We start from the raw sequence: 23497 nt of genomic DNA on the forward strand, positions 1-23497 counted from the left end.
GTTTCCGGGGAGATAACTCTAACGGAATGTGAAGGCATGCTACCACATATCAATTGTGAGGGATAAGCTAGCTGTCTAGTGTAGGGTCTGTCTAGTTGCTACCTGGTCGAGAATCAAGATGAATATATTTTCTCTTGATGTGCTCGTTGAGTATTTTTTTAAAAACCCATCCATAGTGGTATGGCTGTTTCTTATATATGTCTTCATATATATTTTATCGGTGATGTTTGGCGGTGCCAAACCAGGAAGAAATCCCCTCGCTTCAGATGTCCGTCGACGACGGGAGCCGCTTATGCTGGACCACAAGGCAAGAGACGCAGTCCTCAAACAGAGTAAGTTGAAGTAGCTGAACGTAGTGCAGCCTCGGGTGCTCCTCTCCTTATTATATTCACATCAGCACTTGTGCAGGTTCCCACTGTTATTGATCTCACAAATGACGGTCCTGGTGGTATGTAGTGTTTAGCGTAAGACAGAATATCTTTTGAAAACACAAGACGAGTTAAAAGATTATGGTATTAATTTGGTTAAGAAAAAATTCTTTGCAAGGTAAAGACTCCAGTTGGTAAGACTTCTGCCGATATCACTAAATTATTATATTGATGAGGAAATATTTCTTTGAGTGGCATGACTAGAAGCTGGATGTCTAGTATTAGTAGGCTGAACAAAGGAAAGAGCAACAGGTTATTGTGATCGAGCTAATACTTTGTTATGGTCTCATATAACTAGATCAAATGAAACAACAAAAAAATCGGTCAGTGTTTGATAAAATTCTTTACACAAATTACAGTGAATGAGTGATGAAACAAAAGCAAGCCAACTCCGTACCCATGATTCCCTGACTGATGATCTGTTGTTTCATAGAGTGATTTCCTAGTTTTGATGTTTTCGCTGATTAAGTATGAGGTGAGCATTTTCACAAGATTTTTACTGAACTGAAGATTTACAGATTAATGTCCAAGGCCTGCAAGTTTGTCTGTACAGACTTATGACTGTTATCATGGTTATTGCTGAATATTAACAGAAATAGTGTGATGCAAGTAGAACATAGGACACTTTGTAGTTTCTCAGTCAGTTCTTGCTGAATCCATACAACTCATTTCAGAATTTTATACATGCAGGTAAAGGTGACACATTTTTATCAAGATTTCCTGGGTCATAATAATTCCAAAAGAAGGTTTTCATGCTTGTCACATTGTTCAATGCCGCCCAAAGTACCGTGGAACAAAGGAAAGAGCAATGCTATGTGTAACTTGGTTAATGCTTTATGGAATCCGTTTTACTGACAGTCATCTTGGAAACCTTGCACTGGTAATTTAAAACAATATATGAATGTCGGTATTGTGTTGTAGATATAGGGAGCCAAAATTCTGAGGTTTAAACGCTGGCTTTGTCATACCAAAAGATGTTAAAATGTGGTTTCTGCTGCACCCCAACGGGTATTTGACATTAAGATTACAACCCAAAAGTCTGACTCTTCAGCTTTGAATCGGTATACAGTAGTGAAGTGGGGTATCCATGTTACAGCTCAGCATGGTATCTCAGTGGGCTATCAGTATAGAACTGACGTCACTCTTATCTAGAATACATAGTATAAGCAGCCACATGCACACAAGGTCACACACAAGCCTATCACTGCCACCTCTGAAAAATATGTTAAAGAACCACTAAACTTTGTTTTTTGTTACTCTTTTAACCATTACATATGAAAGATTTGTGGTTAGTCTTATGCGGAACACCAAATTTATTCTTTTAAAACTTGTGGTTAATTAATACCGAGCGATTAAAAGTGTCCAAAAAGTCGCCTGCTTCCCTCTCGCCCGCCAACGAAACCACAGACAGGTTACGTAACTCTGTCGCCAGAGCACTGCAGTGACGTCATATGAGGAACGATTTTCAGTTAGTTGTATAGAAAATGTGTAGCACGCTCATCATTTTGATGATTTCTCGACATCAACGACAACATGCCGAATCGTTGCTTTGTCGTCAATTGCTCCTAGGGGTCGAGGCGATGGTGTCCCCATGCACAGATTTCCACAGGACCCGCGGTTAGATGCGAAATGGGTTATGTTTGTGAGTGCGGCTTGGCGTTGTGGAAGCCTGAAGCGATATCTTACTTGTGTTCAGATCGCTTCACGGAAGTTAAAGAATCAAAACTACTTACTAGTTGTAGTAAAATATGCATATGATTGATGACCATAAAGATTTTCTATGACACAACTTGTAACTTAACGATTTCTTCCTCGAAGTGAGGTTGTGGTCGAAGTAACAATAATACTGTAAGTAGTATTATATTGACACCCACCTCGCTGCCAGGAGAGAAATTGTCATGTTATACGCTATGTCATGCAAAATCCTATTGGCCATCAATAAAATACATATTTTACTACCAGTAGAAAGTAGTTTTGATTTTGTAACTTTCGGTGAAAACAAACCTAAATAGCATTTATCCTCAGACTGGCGGATGTTCCCGACGAAGCGCCGCCATTTAAAAAAATAAAAATCTGTTAGAATTAAGGAGATTATAGTTTGTTTACATGAAGTTAGAAAATCAAGACTACTTTCTACTCGTTGTTAAATATGTATTGGAATCATAACCAAACGGATTTTGCATGACACAACTTATAACATAACGATTTCTTCCACGAAGCGAGGTGGGGTCGAAGTGACAATACTCTTGCCGATAAATTTCTTGCTACATTCCAATGGTTAATGTCCACTCACTAGTATGTAGATACTAGTCAATGTGCGTCTTTATATTTGGTCTTATAATCCTCATTAGTTTATTATCAAACTTGTATGCATTTTGAAACTAAATAAAAAGCAGACGATCTGCTGATACTTATAGTGAATTTATAACAGAACTGTAATATCTAGACATTTTATAGTTTGCCAATGTGAATCATAATTCGCACACCCACCCTAGTGCATGTTGTCTGTCTCATTACACTTCACGGAGAAAACAATGATTCTGTTGAATGCTACGACAAATGAATAAAAACAAAATGCAAATATTAAAATTAAAACAGATTAAAGTTATAGGAACAATATCAGGCCATTACCTTGTTCGAGGAATTTATCCATCAATATCCACAAAACTGTTCCAAATTATGTGTCTTTTAACAGTTTAATATACGAAAAAGGGATAAATCTTTTCAGGTATTGGTGTATAGTCTCATTGGTCACCCAAGATAGCACATCTGGCAACTAATTGCATAATGTCCGCCTTTCTTTAAAAACAGTAATTTAGTTAGCCAATAATGGGCAATCAATCAATGTATTGCCGGTTAATCCTTTGAAAGAAGGACGTTGTTTTTACGAGACACCGACCACGACAGAGTGTATTCAGTATAGATTAGTAAATCTACATACATAAACACTACCTTTTGACAATTCGCTGTGTAAGATAAAAGTAATTAATCAATCAGCGTGTTATCGGTTAATCCTTTGATCGATGTTTATAATGTTGAATATTTACTCCAGACACAAGAAATGCCAAATGGGAACCTTTGTCGGTAATCTAAGTGGTGTTACCACTAATTATACCTGTTATAAATTCATTAACTGACCATCAAGTGAATGATGACAAATAACATGTGTAGGTTTATACCACCTAACACGGGTTACAACGAGGAGTATTAATTGCTGTATTGCATGTGAAAACTTATGGGCCGACACTGTTTTGAGAATACAAACAGATTTTTACATGACATGATTAAATATCGAGGTAAAACAACACAGAAATGGGATCAATTTGGATCAGTCATTATACAAATAGGGCCTAACGACACCAATCGATTTTGACAGAATCGTCTATGAAAACAAGTTGTAACTCGAAACTAGGGCAAAGCAGGAGACAAAATTAAATGACAGTAGATTGTGAGAACATATAGCTTTCATTTTCCACAACAATTGTCACGATTTCAGGTTTATACAAGCCTGTAAACACGATAATTTACCCCCTAAAATGTAGATGAATTCTGCATCGGCTCTCAAAGCTATTCCTCATATGACGTCACAGAGGCGCGCCGCTCTGATTGGTTGAAATTTCGTTCGCGGGTGAGAATTGTGCACTGTTGTCAAAAAGGTCGATTTAAGTCAATTAAAGGTCGAAATGAGTAGTTTTAATGACGGGGTTTCATTTATAACGATGCCAGTTAGTGATTTATGTATTTGTACCCCCTAGGGTTTATGTGACCTTTAAATTTATAGCATCATCGTTATAATGATGATTATTATTTTAAAGAAAATGGTTTATAATCTGGTAATTTTGACCTTAGGTGACCAACATTGTTCTAGTGAAGTGTAAACAAACAAGGCTTGTTCCAGCCGGTTTCTCCACCCATTCAAAGTATACTGCAGTTTATCTGCAAAACGTGAACAGCCGACGACAGGCCTGGGTTATAGGTTATCAACACTACCCATGTTTCTGAAACGTGAACCTGATAGTAACCTGACTGACCTGTCATACTTTAATGTCATACAAACTGACCTAGGTTAGCGTGATATTATTCCCCCTAACCTCTCATACTGTAATGTTATTCACACTGACCTCTGACACTATAATGTTATTCACACTGACCTCTGAGACTGGGGCTGTAATGTGACATAACAACTTATGGTATGGATTCTTTATTATTTACAAGATGATGTTTCTGGGCTACTTCTTGCCCCTTCATCAAGTTATATGGCAGAATATGATCACAAGCTACATATATACCATAATATAGTATGTTCAGGAGGCCACTGAGATGGATTAAAGATTGAGATGTACAGAGATCAAGGGGATTAAGTGGTATGTTTTGATATGTACAGAGATCAAGGGGATTATGTGGTATATTTTGATTGAGATGTACAGAGTTGAAAGAGATTATGTGGTATGTTTTGATTGAGATGTACAGAGTTGAAAGAGATTAAGTGGTATGTTTTGATTGAGATGTACAGAGTTGAAAGAGATTAAGTGGTATGTCTATGCAATTTCAAGCATCTGTAGTGTGACGGTCAGTTACATGAGATATCTCCGGCTCCAACATCCACATCTGAGTCTGTGACAGATGTAATAATGGGTAATGCTAGACAAAGTTACCTGGAACCCAGACCACCCAGGACAAATTCATCAGTTCATTAAATCATTACCGGTATATCCATTACGTGTGTTAGATAACATGGTGGAGTAAATATCCTTCCCTAGGTTGGATTACCTTGTTACTCTTGATGGTTCTGATTACCTTATTCAGGGATATGTCCCGTATTTCACCCCAAATCAAGCAAAAGTCATTTATAATTCACACACAGAAATTTAAAGTTCAACTAACCAATGCTAACTAAGAATTGATTGGTTGTGAAGAGATAGCCAGTGCTCTACTGACCATGTCAATACCAGGAGCTGTGGGGGATGAGCTTAGTTCTATATTCTTACATTGGAATGAATATCAATACGATGAAAGTGCAATGTTAAAATATCATAGAATTGATTGAAATATGGACTAAAAAAACACCAATTTTTAACCAAATGTGGAAGTTTCCTAGATAGGATCCTTGCTAATTTTCTGTCATATACCAGGCAGGAATAGCAGATCACATAACATAACAGTGACATTGTTTCTAGACTCTTGTACTTCGCTAATCTGCTAATGTGTTGTATTGTGGCTTTCCACACACAACTGGAGTGAAACACACCTTCATCTGTTTCCTTAACTGTATTTCTTGTTCTAATCTTTCAATCCTCTGTCCAGTGATTTCTGAATGTATAATTGGAGAAATCTTTAGTTTCTTAAGAAAACAAGTTGAAGAGGAACTGTGATGTGTTTAATTACTCACTGATACTGGATGGCCCATTGGTTGTAACATTGTTGATATGGTTCCATTACAATGTAACATTGTTGATATGATTCCATTCCAATGTAACAGTGTTGAGATACGATATTGAGCTATGGATGTATAGTTTGACATGTTTTATTTACAAGGTTGTGTTATAGTGTTGAATGTTGCAAATATGGAATACAGTGTTGAGTGATGTGTGTGATATGATGTCTCTTTTAGGATTTAAGACGACCAAAGTTCCGGAGAAGTTAGACGCAGTGATCATCGGCAGCGGTGTTGGCGGGTTGTCTGCGGCGGTGCTGTTGGTGAAGGCGGGGAAGCGGGTGTTGGTGCTGGAGCAGCATGACCAGGCTGGGGGATGCTGTCACACGTTCAGGGAGAAGGGGTTCGAGTTCGATACAGGTCAGTTTACATGTGCTTGTGTGTGTGTGCTTGTGTGTGTGTGCTAGTGGTTACATGGGGACAGAGAGACAGACAGATCATGTTTAACTGTTTGAATATTTTGTGTTTTAGATTGGGCATGAATCAGTATTCTAGGTTAGTATATAATGGTTTACAGTTTTCCCTGTAATTTATGTGGATCAATAGATTCCAATGTTGTACTGATTACATGTTAATGCAGGTGACAAAAGAAATGTGAGTTTGGACTTTGGACCTGTCAGCTACAACCTCGGAGTAGCGATAAACAACTTGTGATGTACAGGCGGACTTTGGACGGTTTTGACACCACAACACAGAAGTTGTTTACATAACCGTGCTTGAGCAGTCCCACCTAACCTCAGCTCTATAAACCATTCATGAATGTATTGCCATAAGGTTGGGCACCTTATCTTCAGTAGCTATTGTGAATGGTGTGTAGCTGACGGAGTTTAATAATAATATTACTCAAGGAAAGTCATGAAGTGTCTGAATCAATGCTGCAGTCATACCCCAGCAGCCTCACATGGAAGATTTCATCTGAATATTGTTTTGTTCACACGGATCAGTAGCCTTGTAGTTATAGTGTTTGCTTGTCTCAGAAGAAGTTTCTGCTTTGATATCTCTCACCCGGAACAATGTGGTGTCTCACACCATGAAGTTGCTGGAATGATGCTTATAGCAGCGTAAAACCTCACTCACTCTCTGTCTCACTGACTGACTGACTCACTAACTCACTCTTGCACTCACTCACTCACTCACTCACTCATGCAGTCACGCACTCACTCACTCTCTGACTCACTGACTGAGTCACTGTAAACATTTACAAGGTGGATGTGGTGTGTTGGGGGATGTGGTGTGTTGGGGGAGGGGATTGCTGGAGTGAGTAGGGCAATTTTTTGCTTGCCCATTTTAGGCGCTACAATTCACTGTTAGAGTTGTGTCCCTTGGACTGGGTAATAACGTGCTGGTTTGAAGTTCACCCTAATTTGTATACCGTACATGTGTTCCAATCTCCCATGTTTTACCAAAGTCGTGAGGTCAAGCCCAACTCACTCACATACAACTGATATCTGCCTCTAGAAACCTCCACACTTCAGATTGTAGCTGGTGCTGATTTTATGTGTTTTATCATGAACTAAAGAGTGAGTGAGTCTAGTTTTACGCTGCACTCGGCAATATTCCAGTTATATGGTAGCGGTCTGTAAATAATTGTGTCTGGACCAGACAATCCAGTGATCAACAGCATGAGCATTGATCTGCGCAGTTGGGAACCGATGACATGTGTCAGTCAGCAAGCCTGACCACCCGATCCCGTTAGTCGCCTCTTACGACAAGCATGGGTTGTTGAACAGGGCCATAGTTAGGGGTGGGGTGGGGTGTGGGGAGCAGATATAACACTCTTTTAACCTTGATAGTGCCCCCATTATTAAGAAAAGTTAACTACGGCCCTGCTGAAGATCAATATTCTAACCCGAACCTTCACGGCACTAAGAACCAGCTTGTCTCCAATGTCCCCTATGTTGTCATGTTCAGGTTGTAACACCGTGTTTCTTGTCTGTGTGTAGGTATCCATTATGTAGGGGACATGGACGGGCACAGCATGTTCTCCACCATCCAGCTTGTCTCCAATATCCCCTATGTTGTCATGTTCCGGTTGAAACACCGTGTTTCTTGTCTGTGTGTAGGTATCCATTATGTGGGGGACATGGACGGGCACAGCATGTTCTCCACCATCCAGCTTGTCTCCAATATCCCCTATGTTGTCATGATCCGGTTGAAACACCGTGTTTCTTGTCTGTGTGTAGGTATCCATTATGTGGGGGACATGGACGGGCACAGCATGTTCTCCACCATCCAGCTTGTCTCCAATATCCCCTATGTTGTTATGTTCCGGTTGAAACACCGTGTTTCTTGTCTGTGTGTAGGTATCCATTATGTGGGGGACATGGACGGGCACAGCATGTTCTCCACCATCGTTGACCAGCTGACTGAGGGACAGCTGTTGTGGGTGCCGCTGGACGATGAATTTGATGTGGTGAGTTGGAGTCAGACGTGGCCGTGGTGTGTGTCAGGGAGTCGGTAAACTCAGAATTGGTTTATCTGCGTCTTAGAGAGCCCTATAATATTGGCAGTTGGACGGCATTCCAAGGACAATGTGCAGGTGGGAAAAGACAAAGTGGACAGGACTTTGGCTAAATGTGTGTTTCATCCTGACCTGGTCGACATCGGTTTCCGATGCCCATCACAGCCTATGTGGACATCAGCAACATGTGTTCATCAAAGTGGAAAATGTCTCAGACTTGCATCATATTTTACTTTCTTCTCATACTGACATGTTGTGATATAATAATGTTGAACGAGTCATTAAACGCTTATACTTTCTCGGTTAGATAGAGATTCCTAAAAGGACTTAAATAGAATGCAGTACCACTTGCTCTGAAGGCAATATCTGGTACGGTGTCGGTATACCGTGTCAAAATGTCCTCCCAAATATTCTGTATGTTTCTCAAACACAACCTTTCATGTTGAAGTTTCCTGATTGTACAGAGATGCTGTATTTCAGTGTGCTAGAAATGTTGGTGGGTTTGGTACCTGGTTAGCCCTCGTTATACATATGTATCAATCTAGCACAGTGCTAATACTAGAGTACAGTTCATTTCAGCATTAAGTCTCTGTCTGTGTGTGTTGTCTACAGGTGGCGCTAGGTCCGCCCGGGAAGCAAAAGACGTACCCCATGAAGACGGGACGTGAGCAGTACTACAACAACCTACATGCTCTGTTCCCTGAAGAGAAGGAAGCCATTAACAAGTACCGGGCTGCCGTTAAGGTAATAAACTGTATGACAGTGTACCGGGCTGCCGTCAAGGTAATAAACTGTATGACACTGTATGACAGTATACAGGGCAGCCATGAAGGTAATTAACTGTATGACACTGTATGACCGTATACAGGGCTGCAGTCAATGTAATAAAGTGTATGACACTGTATGACAGTATACAGGGCAGCCATCAAGATAATACATTGTATGACACTGTATGACAGTATACAATGCAGTATACAGGGTCGCCATCAAAGTAATACATTGTACGACACTGTATGACAGTATACAGGGTCGCCATCAAGGTAATTAACTGTATGACATTATACAGGGCAGTCATCAAGGTGTATTACCTTGTACAACACTATTCAACTCTGTACAGGAAGACCAATTAGCATGTTTAGGTAATGAACCTGAAATAATGAATCTCATGAACTTGTTATGTCAGTAATTTGCTGTTTCTCCAGGCAGCACAGAAAGGGAATGCCGGGCCAGTAGTTCTGAAGATGCTGCCAAAGTGGCTTGCACGGTTACTAGTGGCAACAGGACTATTCAACTTGTTCTTCGGTGGCTTCTTCAAGTATGCGAGCCGATCCCTGAAGAGCGTCCTTGATGGTATAACGTCGAACAAGGAGCTGCAGGCCGTCCTGTCCTATATCCTCGGAGACTACGGTAAAGTCGCCTTCTCTCCTGTGGTGGAGATTTACTTTGAGTCATTGTTATCATGACAATTCATTTGTCAGTAGAGAGAAAAATGTTTTATTCTGGATTTGTGAATTTAATTTTGAACTTGTGCTGAGTGAGGTCCCCTTTGTCTGATTTGTCTTTGTGTGCAGGACTTGTGCCGAGTGAGGCCCCCTTTGCTATGCACGCCATGCTTGTGGACCATTATCGCAAAGGGGCGTACTACCCCGAGGGCGGCACCAGTGAGATCTCTCTTCACATGGTCCGAGCTATTGAGAGGTATGGCAGCAAGGTTCTGGTCAACGCTCCGGTCACTAACATCCTCTTCAATGACAAAGGCAGAGCTATTGGTAAGATTTCACATGCAAATTCCGCATGTTTGTCTAGTATTTACCTATAAAGGTGATTATGATTTGGGTCAGTTAGTTTATAGGATCAAACCTGTGTAGGGGGAGTCTGCAGAGTTGTCTCCCTTGGATGATACTGAAACTCCATGCAGAGTTGGTTGGTTCAGTGAGTACAGAAGGTTTGCAGTAGATAAGGATGGCTAATATTTGCCCAAGTGGAAATGATATTTTGTCACTTTATGGAAAGCATTGTGATACTATTTTTCAACTTCTCAAGATCAGTGAAATGGCTGACATCACCTTTTTTCTTTCTCGTCCTTGCGATTGTGGACAAAGTCAATACGGCTAACTGCCACAGAAATGTAAAGCTTCAAGAACATTTAATTTTGAAAAGGTCCTTGATCCACGGTGGCATAAATAAGTTTGGGCTGTCTGATCATCTGAGAGAAACAGCTACGGTCAAGTACTTGTTCATCTTAACATATTTGATTCTTGATTTTCGTCTTGGACACTCACTCATGTGCTCGCTTCGTTATTTCTATGAAGGTGTTCGTGTCAAGAGCAGTGCATCGGGAGACGTGGACATATATGCCAGACAGGTGATCTCTGACGCTGGAGCACGCAACACGTTCAAGACGCTGATCCCTAAAGAGATTGCAGAGAAATCCTGTAAGTGATGAAAAACAGAAATGTCAGGAATGAAACTAATGCTGCTAACCCGTGAAGATCTGGGTTAGAATTGGTCTTCAGCTTCCCATGCTTGTTGTAAGACGGGATTGGGTTGTCAGGCTCGCTGACTTGGTTGACACATGTCATTGTATCACAATTGCGTCGATCGATGCTCGTGCTATTGATGACTGGTTTGTCTAGTCCGGACCTGATTATTTACAGACAGCCGCCATTGGGCTGGAATATTGCTGAGTGCGGCGTAAAACAACAAACCAATCATATGGAAATGTCAGTGAAGTATTTTATCTCAAGTTTCTTCAACCATCAACATGATAAGAACTCTGTCCAACTTCCTTGGCACAAACAGCATATCATGGCATGGCTCGTTGCTTTTACTACTGTTCACCGCCATGCCTGTGGCTTTGACTCCGAGGCCCACCCATGGTACGACCCTGAACATGTCCAGGGCGTTAGTAGCTACACCAAAATGCTAATAATAAAGATGTTATATATCCATAAATCTCTCCCCGTCATTCAAATGATATAGCATATTAGAATGATTAGTGATTATTCAAATGAGAGAGAGTGAGTGAGTTTAGTTTTATGCCACTTTTAGCAATATTCCAGCAATATCATGGCGGATGATACCACATCAGTCTGTCTTCTCTCACAAGTGGATTTAGATCGGAAAACTCATTTCTCCATCAAGTATTTGATCAAAACAAAGACAATAGTGTAAGGGTTTAATATTGATCAAAACAAAGACAGTAGTGTAAGGGTTGAATGTTGATCAAAACAAAAGACTGTCGTATAAGGGTTGAATGTTGATCAAAACAAAGTCAGTAGTATAAGGGTTGAATGTTGATCAAAACAAAGACAGTAGCATAAGGATTTAATATTGATCAAAACAAAAGACTGTAGTATAAGGGTTGAATGTTGATCAAAACAAAGTCAGTAGTATAAGGGTTGAATGTTGATCAAAACAAAGACAGTAGTGTAAGGGTTGAATATCTCACACAGCACATAATTGTGTGGATGTGACTGATTGGCACGTGTGTTCCGCAGGTTTCTATAACATGGTGGACCAGCTTGGGCCAGGAGTGTCCTGTATCACAACCTTCTGTGGCCTGTCAGGCAGCCCCTCCGACCTAAAGATGAAGGCCAGCAACTACTGGGCGTACACAAGGTCAGCCACTGTCCTTCACATTGTAGGTCAAGGTCATTTGATAGTTATATCAATGCAGCGTTAATGGTGCTCGTGTCCTTGACATTTTCTTTGATGGTATTTGCATTTGAGTGAATGAGTTAATATTTAACATCACTTCGACAATATTTAAGCCATACCGTGACGTATTTGAGGATCATCCAACTGTTGACTGTTAACATCAGTCAGACCCCCTGACTTTCTGCTTAAATTATGTTTTGTTAATTCAGACTTATCCCCTTGCCCATATATGGATCCATAGCCGAGTACATGTGACCATAACAATATCCATGCTATCACAGCACTGACATAGACGGCTCAATCAAAGACTTCGTGAATCAGAGTGTTGAAGATGCTGTAAATTCTGAAGTGCCCCTCATCTACATCTCCTTCCCAGCAGCTAAAGACCCCTCGTGGGATACACGGTTTCCAGGTGAGTCTGCCGATCTCACATTCCAGGTGAGTCTGACATCAGGTGAGTCTGCCTGTCCCACATTCCAGGTGAGTCTGCCCGTCCCACATTCCAGATGAGTCTGCCCCTCCCACATTCCAGGTGAGTCTGACATCAGGTGAGTCTGCCCCTACCACATTCCAGGTGAGTCTGACATCAGGTGAGTCTGCCCCTTCCACATTCCAGGTGAGTCTGACATCAGGTGAGTCTGCCCCTCCCACATTCCAGCTGAGTTTGCCCCTCCCAGGTTTCAGGTTCACAGAGTTTAACATTGACAAGATCTTCTCCAGTTACCTGTGTAAAGGGAGGTAACCCTATCAAGTACCTATCTTCGTACATGTTATTATATCAGTGTGTCATGACTGATGATGTTTGTCCAGGTAAGAGTGTGGTGCTGCTGATCACCATCGCCAAGTGGGAGTGGTTCTCCGAGTGGAAGGATGAGCGTTTGCGTCACCGCGGCGAGCGATACGAGGACTTGAAGATGACCATTGGACGAAAGATGTGGGAGCAGACTGTCTCCCTCTTCCCACAGCTGGATGGCCAGGTGAGTGGGTGTTTGTGTGTGTGTGTGTGTGCGTTGTGTTTGTATGAGTAGTAATAGAGGGGGGGTACTACCGCAGATGCGGCTTAGAGGTTTATTTGTGGGAATTAAACCCCCCAGCCCCCCTTAAAAAAATATTGAGAGCCATCCTTCGATGTGCAAGTTCAAATAAAAAAAAATAGCAAAAGCCCTCTGTGGCCACAACCCACGGAGGGAGAAATTGGTGTTTTGACCAGAGACCCGCTTGGTCCCTGGTCTGATCATGTTTGTGGTGCACTGGTATTTTCTCCCGGGTTGTGGTCGACTGCGCTCTCCCATGAGAGCTCCGTGTCTTTGTTTTTCGAACGGTAGGCTTCGAACCTCGGTGACAGAGATGCGCAACTCTGTACCTTGATCGTACCCAGCAGTCGTTCGACTGAGCCACAGAGGACCTGATAGCCGAGTGCTCGGTTTAACAGGTCTGTCCTGAGATTGCATCATCCTCTTAAACCGGGCTCCGTCTATAGTAGCACAAAGGATGTCTGAAACCCGTCATTCCACTTCGTGCACGTTTGGTGGCTATTTCACGTCGAATCCATGTCTCATAACATACAAACACGATGACCGCAGGTAGTTTGAAGAACGCTGAATACGATACATTAGTCGACGAACGGTGAAAAAAATTGTAGAAGCCACAATCCAGTATTTATCTTGAGCTGGGCTCCGTCTATACTAGCTACAGTAGCGCAGAACCAGTTTTGCTCGCCTCATGGTGGTTTTTCACCTCGAATCAAGGTGTAATAAAATACAATCACGATGCTCTTAGGTAGTCTAGACCACGCTGATCACGATGCATGCGTCGATGGACGCTGAAAACATGTTTAGAAGCCACAATCGGCTAATTTAGAATCCGGCTACATAAGCTCGCAAAGCGTATGAGCTATATATAGCTTGAATGCACCGTCCCTGACAGAGTGAGACTGCCGGTCTGAAGGGAACGTGCCGGACTTCAGACCTAGAGTTTTAGCGTTCGAATCCCAGACAGAACATTTTTTATTTTATTTTATTTTGGGGGTAATACCGTGTCGTGAGGGACAATTTGTAATTCCTCTCGGACGAATCCCCTACCCAGTCTGTCTTGCAAGTAATACAGCTTCGGTTCGTTGTCTTTGATGTCCACTTGGTCGACGTGGTATCCCCTCCTTCGAGTTCACGGGGCTGGTACAGATACCTCACGACGTCCCGGTCTGGTAATTTTTTCTCTTGACCGTGACGCGATGGCGCAGCCATTTCGATCGTCACGGATTTAATTCAAATGGCTTCGACGGGTCTTTTATCGAGGAGTCGAGTGACTTCTTTGTTGATCGGTTTAGCGTATGACCCATTCCGTCGATCGTTTTTCTGGGTTGGCCATCTCTTGGGCATACTGATATCCGAACAATCGCTCGGCTAAAGTCCTGTTGAATCTTTCGACAGTGGCTTGGCTTCGGTGAGCTCCGGCCATGCCTCGTCTCACCTGGACTTTATGCTTCGATAACAGCCTTGACACGGCTCCCATGAACTTTCGCGCCCGGGATCGACTTGTAATTCGGTCGGCCAGGTCAAGCGACTGCGTTTGTAGATACGTTCTAAGGCCTTAGCGACTTGACTCGAATCTTTGGTCGTTAACGGCTCTGCTTCCTTGTAGCGACTGGCAACGTCCACGACGGTCAGGGCGTACTTGTACGTTTTGTTTCTCAACCTGTCGTATGAGAGAAACAGGAGGTCGGCTTGATAGGTACGATTGGGTATGGAAATGTCAAACTTTCTTCTCGGGATGTATCAGGGAGCAAGCAGGTACACTTGCCAGATGGCGAGCGGCTTTGGCTAGCTCCGGGATGGTGCTCACACCTTTCCAGTAACCCCGAGGGCTGTAGTAAACCTTCTCCATGATGTATACATGCTATCGTTCATTCAATTGTCTCGACGCATCAAGTGGAATTTCCTTTATTGGGGGTCTCAGAAACCCCAACGTGTCGAGGTCAACTGTTGGTATTCATAGCTATAAGTGTGGATGCCATCGTTCGCAAGCCATCGTTTGGTATCCATGGGCGACAGCGACGTTTTGTTGAGAGTGATGCTGTAGATGTTGTGTTTGTCGCTTCTCAATGCGTTCATGGGGTGTTTGGACGTGCGTTTATCGAAGAGAGCCTGTTTGAAGAGGGTGTGTTGATGTGGTATTTCTTGTCCCCTTTCGCCATGTCCTCGTACACGTCCTCGGTACAAATTTCCATGTGCAGTGAATCCGTGTCCGTGTACAGCACTTCACATCAATCGCCGTATTGATTTTTTAACTCGTTGTAGTAGAAATTGTACATGAGATGTTTGGAGAGGTCGAGAACGCTCATCCCCACGTAGACAGGTCGGTTGAGCTTGATGTGGCTTTTGTTCATGTGTTGCGCTACCAAGTCGTTATCAAATAGCTTGCTCCGGTTGAATGCCGGGCTGGCTGTGAGTTTCCTGAGTTTTTCTTCCTCGTGAGATCGCATGAGTTTGACCGTCTCCCGTTTTCTCAAGTTTTCCATGGTTTTGCCGAACACCGAATTGTTCATCAGTTTGTAGAGGTTTTTCTCGAAATCCCTGGTGGCCTTTTTTCACAGCTCTGTGTTCAGCCGAATGTACGGTTCCATCCAGGGACTTTGATCGAATTGCAGCACCCGACGTATTTTGGTCAGCTTCATGCCCAGCGACAAGTACAGTTGCAGATTCCGATCGATAGTGCAGCATGTACTTGGTCTTGCGCATCAAGTTCGGAACGACTTTTTCCACGTTGGCCAGCTTATTTTTCCCGAGCAACGTTTGTTGATAGTCCGACATCCAGTCTCGGTTCACCGCCACCCGTTCGGGAGCCAGCGGATAGCCGCAGTCCACTCCGAGGATGTAGCCTTCGTTTGAATCCGGCGCGATGCTCATGATATGGATCTCATCGTCCAACCATGCCAACCCGCCCGTAGGTAGAGACTGGCTCATGGCCCAGCCGTACAGGTTGTTGGCATCGAGATACAGGAGGTGGTTTGTGGGCTTGCTCGAGTTGTAGCTTTCCACGTATTTGTTGTTGGCTTTCGCGTACCATTTGGAGACCATAGAAATCCCACCATGCATGCCTTTCTCGACGAACAGGTGCATATCGTAATCCGTGAGCAATTCCAGTTTAACTCTGGTTTTCTTCAAGAGCGCATCCCATGAGAGACCGGGGCTGGTGTAGTACCAGGCAGGGTCGAGTTGATACTGTTTCAAACACGTTGTTCTGAACGTCTCGAACACGTCGGCCTGTAGCAGGACATCCGTTTTCAAGTAGAGGTTGTGATAATCACCCAAATGTCGACAGCCCAGTTTCTCCCACACGTTCTGGGCGTGGTCGTAATCGTCCTGGGAGATGGTGGACTTGGTTAAGCCACTGTAAAAGCAGTCGATGGGGAGTAGTTGGGTCTCATCGAACTTGGGCCAATCGTCCATGTACTCGTATACGGGTACATGCCCTTCCGTAGCATCAGAGGTCAAGTCACCGCATAGGTGTATCGATCGGTGATGGCGAAGGTATCGTTGGCTTTGACCAAACTATCGAGCGATGGCAGGAGGAACTGAGCACTATCGATAAATCTCAGACCGTTGAGCGAGAACGAGATGTATTTTTCCATGTTGTTGGGGATGCACATTAACTTGCCCTCGATGTTCGAGATGGCCTGCATGATCAAGTGAGCATCGTACCCTCTCAAATTGTGAAACACTACAGGGATGTGGAGGGTTTTGGTTATCGATTCTAAGCTGGCGGTTGCATGTCTTATGGATGGCACCTCGGTATCGACTGGTGATGTGGCAATGATCTCTCACGACATCCACATTCAGGGGTTAGTCGCATACGTAGCAATCCTGAGCCTTTTCGTGTGCGAGTTTATCCTCCAGCGTCATATCCATGGGGGCAGGGTCCGGCAAAGCTTCCCTGATGTTTCTCTCTTCGCGTTGTAAGAACGTGAGAAACTTTTCGGCCGCGTTTCGGTAGATGGTATCGATTTTGTCCACCACCCATCCGGAGCCTCTATGGGTAAATTTTTCCAATGATTCTTGTACGTGTTGCAACAACGTATCGAGGGTCGAAGGGATAGAGTCGGTCGGAAGTACGACTTCCTGCTTGCCTTGGAAATAGGCTCGAGGTGCTCGATGCTACCGTCCGTCTGAGGTTTTTGAAGCAACATTTTAAGGGTCAACTGGTATTTGATGCTTTTCAAATAATTTAATTCTTCGTGAAGTTTACTGTCTATTAAGAGTTTGATTTTATGGGTATCGATATTAGAATCGATCACCATTTTCCAGCCTCTCAGATACTTACCCACGGCGTGGTCCGTCGACACAAATCTCAACTCGACCGGCTCGGTGTCTTCCAGCAAGGTGGCCAGTTGGGCTTTCCTCGTGCGTGAATAACCCACCAATCCACGTTTTTTGCCATCGCTTTGAGTTCGCCGACGGTTGTCATGATTGCTATATCAATGTGCGACGTCCTTGAACATTCGAAGGGCGTGGTTTTCGTGTCGGCTTGTGCGGCTTGTAATTTCTCCACGGCCACATCGTGCCGTTTCCGTTCCGCTTCAATTTCGGCCGTGTTGGACGTTCGTAATAGGGAAAAAAGGTAATTGCTGGAAAAGGCCAGGGCGTTGATGATAGCCCCGCCGACCATGATCGCGATCGTGGCCATCTTTATAAGTAAGTTATTGTTTTTTTATTTCAATATGTTTTCCGGAATGATGCCTTGCTTGACGAGCATCGCTTTGGTGGCCATCGCCAGTCCCAAGTCGAACACGAGCATGCCCATGTCTTGCAGGTTGAAATCGAGTTTGGGTGCCGGTTGTTTGGTGATCATTTTGCTCAATCGAGCATAGCCTATGGCCAGCCCGCTGATCAAGGCGGCGTGATAGGCGTCGTTGACGAACGTTTTTCCATCGGGGTTGGACATTGTGTGTATATATTTTTTATTTATTTAAAAAAATAAAATTATATAATGATATGAGGATTTACTTCTAATTGAGGTGCTGCCAGTGTTACTGCCGGTCTTGCTGCTGCCGGTTTGAATTCGTACAGCCATGCGGTCATTCACGTTTTTTTTCTGCTGTTTCGCCAGCCCGCCTTTGCGATAGGCGGCTACTTTTTGGGGATTCTTTTTTCGGGTGACAGTCTTAATCGGTTCCTCCTCCGTCGTTGGTGGTTGTTCTGGGACAGGTTCCGTTGGTGGTGGTTGTTGTTCCTCCATCTTGTATAGTATGGTTTATGTTTTTTTCTTTAACTCGGCAATGCTTCGCCGTGATGATGGCCGCGGTCAGTGGAGCCAGCAGCATCCCGTATCGATGAAACATTTCGCAGCTGACGGTGCTCAAAGCGTTGTCGATGAACGGATCTTTCTCGAGGTCTTCCCACATGTACGGGCGACGTTGGGGTAGACGCTGTCATATTTATGTACAACTAGGAACAGCTTCCACCACAAGCCTCGAGGGAGTTGAGGTTTTTATTGGAGATAAAATTTATGCACCCGAACACGTGTACCTCATCAGCTTAAAGTATATTCATCAACGATTGACGGAGGACCAATTAAATATTATTTTGTAAACTATATATATATAGTGCAAGATGGGTTTCAGACATCCTTTGTGCTACTATAGACGGAGCCTGGTTTAAGAGGATGATGCAATCTCAGGACAGACCCGTTAAACCGAGCACTCGGCTATCAGGTCCTCTGTGGCTCAGTCGAACGACTGCTGGGTACGATCAAGGTACAGAGTTGCGCATCTCTGTCACCGAGGTTCGAAGCGAAGTCGACCACAACCCCACGGGAGAAAATACCAGTGCACCACAAACATGATCAGACCAGGGACCAGGCGGGTCTCTGGTCAAAACACCAATTTCTCCCTCCGTGAGTTGTGGCCAAAGAGGGCTTTTGCTGTTTTTTTATTTGAACTTGGCGATTGAGGGATGGTTCTCGATATTTTTTTAAGGGGGGCTGGGGGGTTTAATTTCCACAAATAAGCCTCTAAGCCGCATCTGCTGTAGTACCCCCCCTCTATTACTACTGTATGTTGTGTTTGTGTGTTGTGTGTGTTTGTGTGTCGTGTGTGTTTGTGAGGTGTGTTTTGTGTGTGTTGTGTTTTGTGTGTGTGTTGTGTGTGTTTGTTTCCGTTTTGTTGTGTTGTGTGTGTGTGTTTGTTTCTGTGTCGTGTGTTTGTGAGGTGTGTGTGCTGTGTGTTTGTTTCTGTGTCGTGTGTGTTCATGTGTGTATAGACAGGAGAGTTACACACATTAACCCCTACGCAAACAAATGGATGGATGGATGGATGGATGGATGGATGGATGGATGATGGGTGGGTGGGTGGATGGATGGATGGATGGATGGATCGATGGGTGGGTGGGTGGATGGATGGATGGGTGGGTGGGTGGATGGATGGATGGATGGATGGGTGCGTGGATGGATGGATGGATGGATGGATGGATGGATGGATGGATGGGTGGATGGATGGATGGGTGGGTGGGTGGGTGGATGGATGGATGGGTGGGTGGGTGGGTGGATGGATGGATGGATGGATGGATGGATGGATGGGTAATATATACGTCAAACAATACAAAAGTGGTTTTCAGGTTTATGTCTTCTTAACTCACAGTGATGTGTTTAAATATTTTTATTACAATGAGAGAGTTTCCACTAATTCTGCCTGTGTGTGTGTCCAGCTAGAGTACATGGAGGTGGGAACCCCAGTGAGCAACCTGCACTACCTCGGAGCTCCCCTTGGGGAGATGTACGGCATGGATCACAGGAGTGAGCGCCTCTCTGCAGACACGTCAATCAACATGCGGCCAGCCACGGGAATACCAGGCCTCTATATGACAGGTACACATCACTCAGTGTCATGCAGGAGGAGACAAGATGTCATGTAGAAGTCATGTTGGCAGTTACTAGATGTCATGTAGATGTAGGCTAGCTGTCATGTAGATGTAGGCTAGATGACATGTAGATGTAGGCTAGGTGTCAAGTAGATGTAGGCTAGATGTCAAGTAGATGTAGGCTAGATGTCAAGTAGATGTAGGCTAGATGTCATGTAGATGTAGGCTAGATGTGATGTAGATGTCATGTTGGCAGTTACTAGATGTCATGTAGATGTAGGCTAGATGTCATGTAGATTTAGGCTAGATTCATGTAGATGTAGGCTAGGTGTCATGTAGATGTAGGCTAGGTGTCATGTAGATGTAGGCTAGATGTCTTGTAGATGTAGTTCAGATGTCATGTAGATGTCAGCTAGATGTAGGCTAGATGTGTAGATGTAGGCTAGGTGTCATGTAGATGTAGGCTAGACATAGACAAGATGTCATGCAGATGTAGGCTAGATGTCATGTAGATGTAGGCTAGACATCATGCAGATGTAGGCTAGATGTCATGTAGATGTAGGCTAGATGTCATGTAGATGTAGGCTAGATGTAGACTAGATGTCATGTAGATGTAGGCTAAATGTCATGTAGATGTAGTCTAGATGTCGGCTAGATGTCATGTACATGTAGGCTAGATACTATGTAGATGTCGGCTATATGTCATGTACATGTAGGCTAGATGTCCTGTTGATGTAGGCTGGATGTTGTGTAGATGTAGACTAGGTGTTGTGTAGATGTAGTCCAGATGTGGGCTAGATGTCATGTAGATGTAGGCTGGATGTCATGTAGATGTAGTCCAGATGTGGGCTAGATGTCATGTAGATGTAGGCTAGATGTAATGTTGATGTAGGATGGATGTCATGTAGATGTAGGCTAGATGTGGGCTAGATGCCATGTAGATGTAGTCCAGATGTGAGCTAGATGTCATGTAGATGTAGGCTGGATGTCATGTAGATGTAGTCCAGATGTGGGCTAGATGTCATGTAGATGTAGGCTGGATGTCATGTAGATGTAGTCCAGATGTGGGCTAGATGTCATGTAGATGTAGGCTAGATGTCATGTAGATGTAGTCCAGATGTCGTCCAGATGTTATGTAGATTTAGGCTAGATGTCATGTAGATGTAGGCTAGATGTCATGTAGATGTAGTCCAGATGTGGGCTAGATGTCATATAGATTTAGGCTAGATGTAATGTTGATGTAGGATGGATGTCATGTAGATGTAGGCTCGATGCTAGACACTCTATAGCAGGTTGTATCTGGTGAACTTATCAGCCATTTAGCGTAGATTCTTGTTTGATCAATCTTTCCATGTGAATAGGTAGTAGTAATACTGAAGTTGTTTGTTGTGCAGGCCAAGATGTGTACATGTGCGGCTTCGTCAGTGCCGTCCTCGGGGGAATGTTGTGCGCAGGCACCATCCTCAACCGCAACCTCATCAACGATGTGGAGCGTCTTCGCAAGACACTCAACAAGCAGCCGCAGAAGAAAGTGAATTAGATCATGAACAATGTTTCATGTCAAAGTGAGTTTCCTGTGATTTTATCCATTGTGAAAGAACTCTACGTCATGGTCCCAAAGACAGCTATGGTATTGCTGATGTCACAAACATCGCTTGTGTTGGGGATAACATAATAATTCTACTCAATGACTTGCCCAATGAATTATACCTGATGACCAAACCCTTGTCAAGTTTTATACAGACTTGATTAAAGTTGACTATTTATACCTCATTTTGTAACATTAATCTAACAATAAATGTGCATTAGGATTTACAATTTCATCTTTACAAATATAATTTTGCTAGCAGTATGTAACACTAAACAGACATTGCTGGGTGAAAATTTGCATATAAAATTGTTGATTGGATGTACAATGTTATAAGTAAAGACTGTTATAACTTCAATTGTTTTTTGTGGCTTTTGCTTCTTTCATTTAACTTTTTCTGAAATATTTCTCACAATTTTACAATGGATTCTCCTGAAGATTTAACTGAATTGAACTACCTTAAGAGTTTCAAGTAATAGAAGGACCATCTGAATTCTGGAGTTTTATTGAAACAAAGTGTGCCGACTGGTTTCCAACCACTCATGATAACTACAAGTGTTGAGTCCTGTATCCGGTAGCAATAAGTAGGTTGTACTGTATACTGGGAGGAACCCAGGAGGAGTTGTGTCCCTTGTTCCAACACCAGGAGATGATGTCCGCAGGGTTCACGATGCTGGGCTGATCAGTAGTTGATATATTCAGCATCACATTCCATCTGTACAATTTCCAAGAACATACATTGTACCAGTATCTTCAAAAGGGTGGCACATTTCCCCCACATTTAGTTTTAGAGTTTGCCCCCTTAGGTCTGCCAGGATATTTTTGTGGCTGCTTTCAGTCCTTTAGTTCTGTGAAAATTGGTTTCTCAGCAACTAGTGCTTGTGGTTTTACTGAAGGGGAAAGTCTAGCACCTCCATCACTGCCGCTCCGTCCATGACCAGCGCACCGAAAATTCTCTTGAAAGCCGGTTCTACCCAGACCCTTCATATTTCCTCTTTTTCTCAGTTGTATGTGAGTCCTACTTTATCCTGATTAAATTTTAGAAAATTTCAGTGCCAAAGTCCAGAACAAAATGTTTGACAATGTTGGTGCCATTTTGTAGCTGTCATTTGTATTGCTCCCTGTGTGATTGTGAGATGCAGCATCCGCTATTTAATACATGATACATGATACATGATGTACCAAGCCTTTCCAGTACCCTGAACATTGTGATCCGTGACAGTCCAACAACAAGTCCGTCTGTAGTGCCAAACATACTGTAGTGGCAGTGCCGCCATCGCCTCTGATGGTGCAGCAGTCGTGTTGGACATGTACACGTAGATGGAATGTCACATTATTTATGTTTGCTTATTTCATGTTGTCTTTGTTTCCAGTGATTTAAATCATGTTAATCACCAGTTCACCTTTTTATTTTAATAAACTAAGTACTCAGTGTTTTGTTTTCATTTGTGATGATTTGTATGATGATTGGGAATCAAACCCTGATGCTGCCTGGTAATGCACCCTGTCCGCAGGGCCACCTCTGTGGTAATGACAGCAGTATGATCATCAGTTGTGTGTCCTGGAATGTGTTTGTCAGCCCTCTGTACATCTTAATCCCTGTATAGAGTTGTTAAAGTCTAACATGTTTGTGTGTGCCACTTGTATAAACCTCCGTGGTGCAGTGGTTAGAGCGTCCGCCTGGAGAGTGGAAGGTGGCGTTCGATCCCCGACCGCGTCATACCAAAAGAAAATATGGTACTTGTTGGTCTCTGCTTGGCGCTCGGCATTACTGGGTTCAACAAGGATTGGTCGGCTCGGAGTCAGTATAATGTGTCTGAGTGGGGTATTCATGCTTCACTGCGGCTTCACTGCGGCATGGTATCTCAGTGGGCTAGCACTATTAAACCAGCTTAAGTCTGGGCTAGTACAAGCAGCCGCACATACACATACACACGCATGCACATCGTCATATGAGCGAAATATTCTCAAGAACGACGTTAAACCCAATTTCACCTCACCTCACTTGTATAAAACCATGCTTGGTAATAATAATGTTCTAGAAGTATGACTGAGGTGACAATACTGAATGGG

The 23497-nt window shown here is 43.4% G+C and overlaps 1 protein-coding gene across 1 annotated transcript; it reads left to right on the forward strand.

Moving 5' to 3' along the window:
• Positions 1-17: 17 nt before the first annotated feature.
• Positions 18-22858, forward strand: LOC124254166 (all-trans-retinol 13,14-reductase-like). The gene is made up of 12 exons (XM_046688039.1): positions 18-332; positions 6040-6222; positions 8166-8275; positions 8936-9067; positions 9526-9730; positions 9895-10092; positions 10636-10758; positions 11824-11944; positions 12265-12395; positions 12794-12960; positions 19684-19843; positions 21231-22858. Exons 1-12 carry the CDS (start codon positions 119-121, stop codon positions 21374-21376), a joined length of 1890 nt encoding a protein of 629 aa, XP_046543995.1. The 5' UTR covers positions 18-118; the 3' UTR covers positions 21377-22858.
• The last annotated feature ends 639 nt before the right edge of the window (positions 22859-23497 follow it).

Source organism: Haliotis rubra, unplaced genomic scaffold, assembly GCF_003918875.1.
Source record: "Haliotis rubra isolate DU_JTF1 unplaced genomic scaffold, ASM391887v1 Scf567, whole genome shotgun sequence".
Classification (NCBI taxonomy): domain Eukaryota; kingdom Metazoa; phylum Mollusca; class Gastropoda; order Lepetellida; family Haliotidae; genus Haliotis; species Haliotis rubra.

What these genes read in the sequence shown, in the direction of transcription:
- LOC124254166 (XM_046688039.1), top strand. Translation starts at nt 119, where the DNA reads ATGAATATATTTTCTCTTGATGTGCTCGTTGAGTATTTTTTTAAAAAC. An exon ending in TGACAAAGGCAGAGCTATTG is followed by an intron (nt 10,093 to 10,635) that starts GTAAGATTTCAC and finishes ATTTCTATGAAG; the next exon opens with GTGTTCGTGTCAAGAGCAGT. An exon ending in GTGGGATACACGGTTTCCAG is followed by an intron (nt 12,396 to 12,793) that starts GTGAGTCTGCCG and finishes ATGTTTGTCCAG; the next exon opens with GTAAGAGTGTGGTGCTGCTG.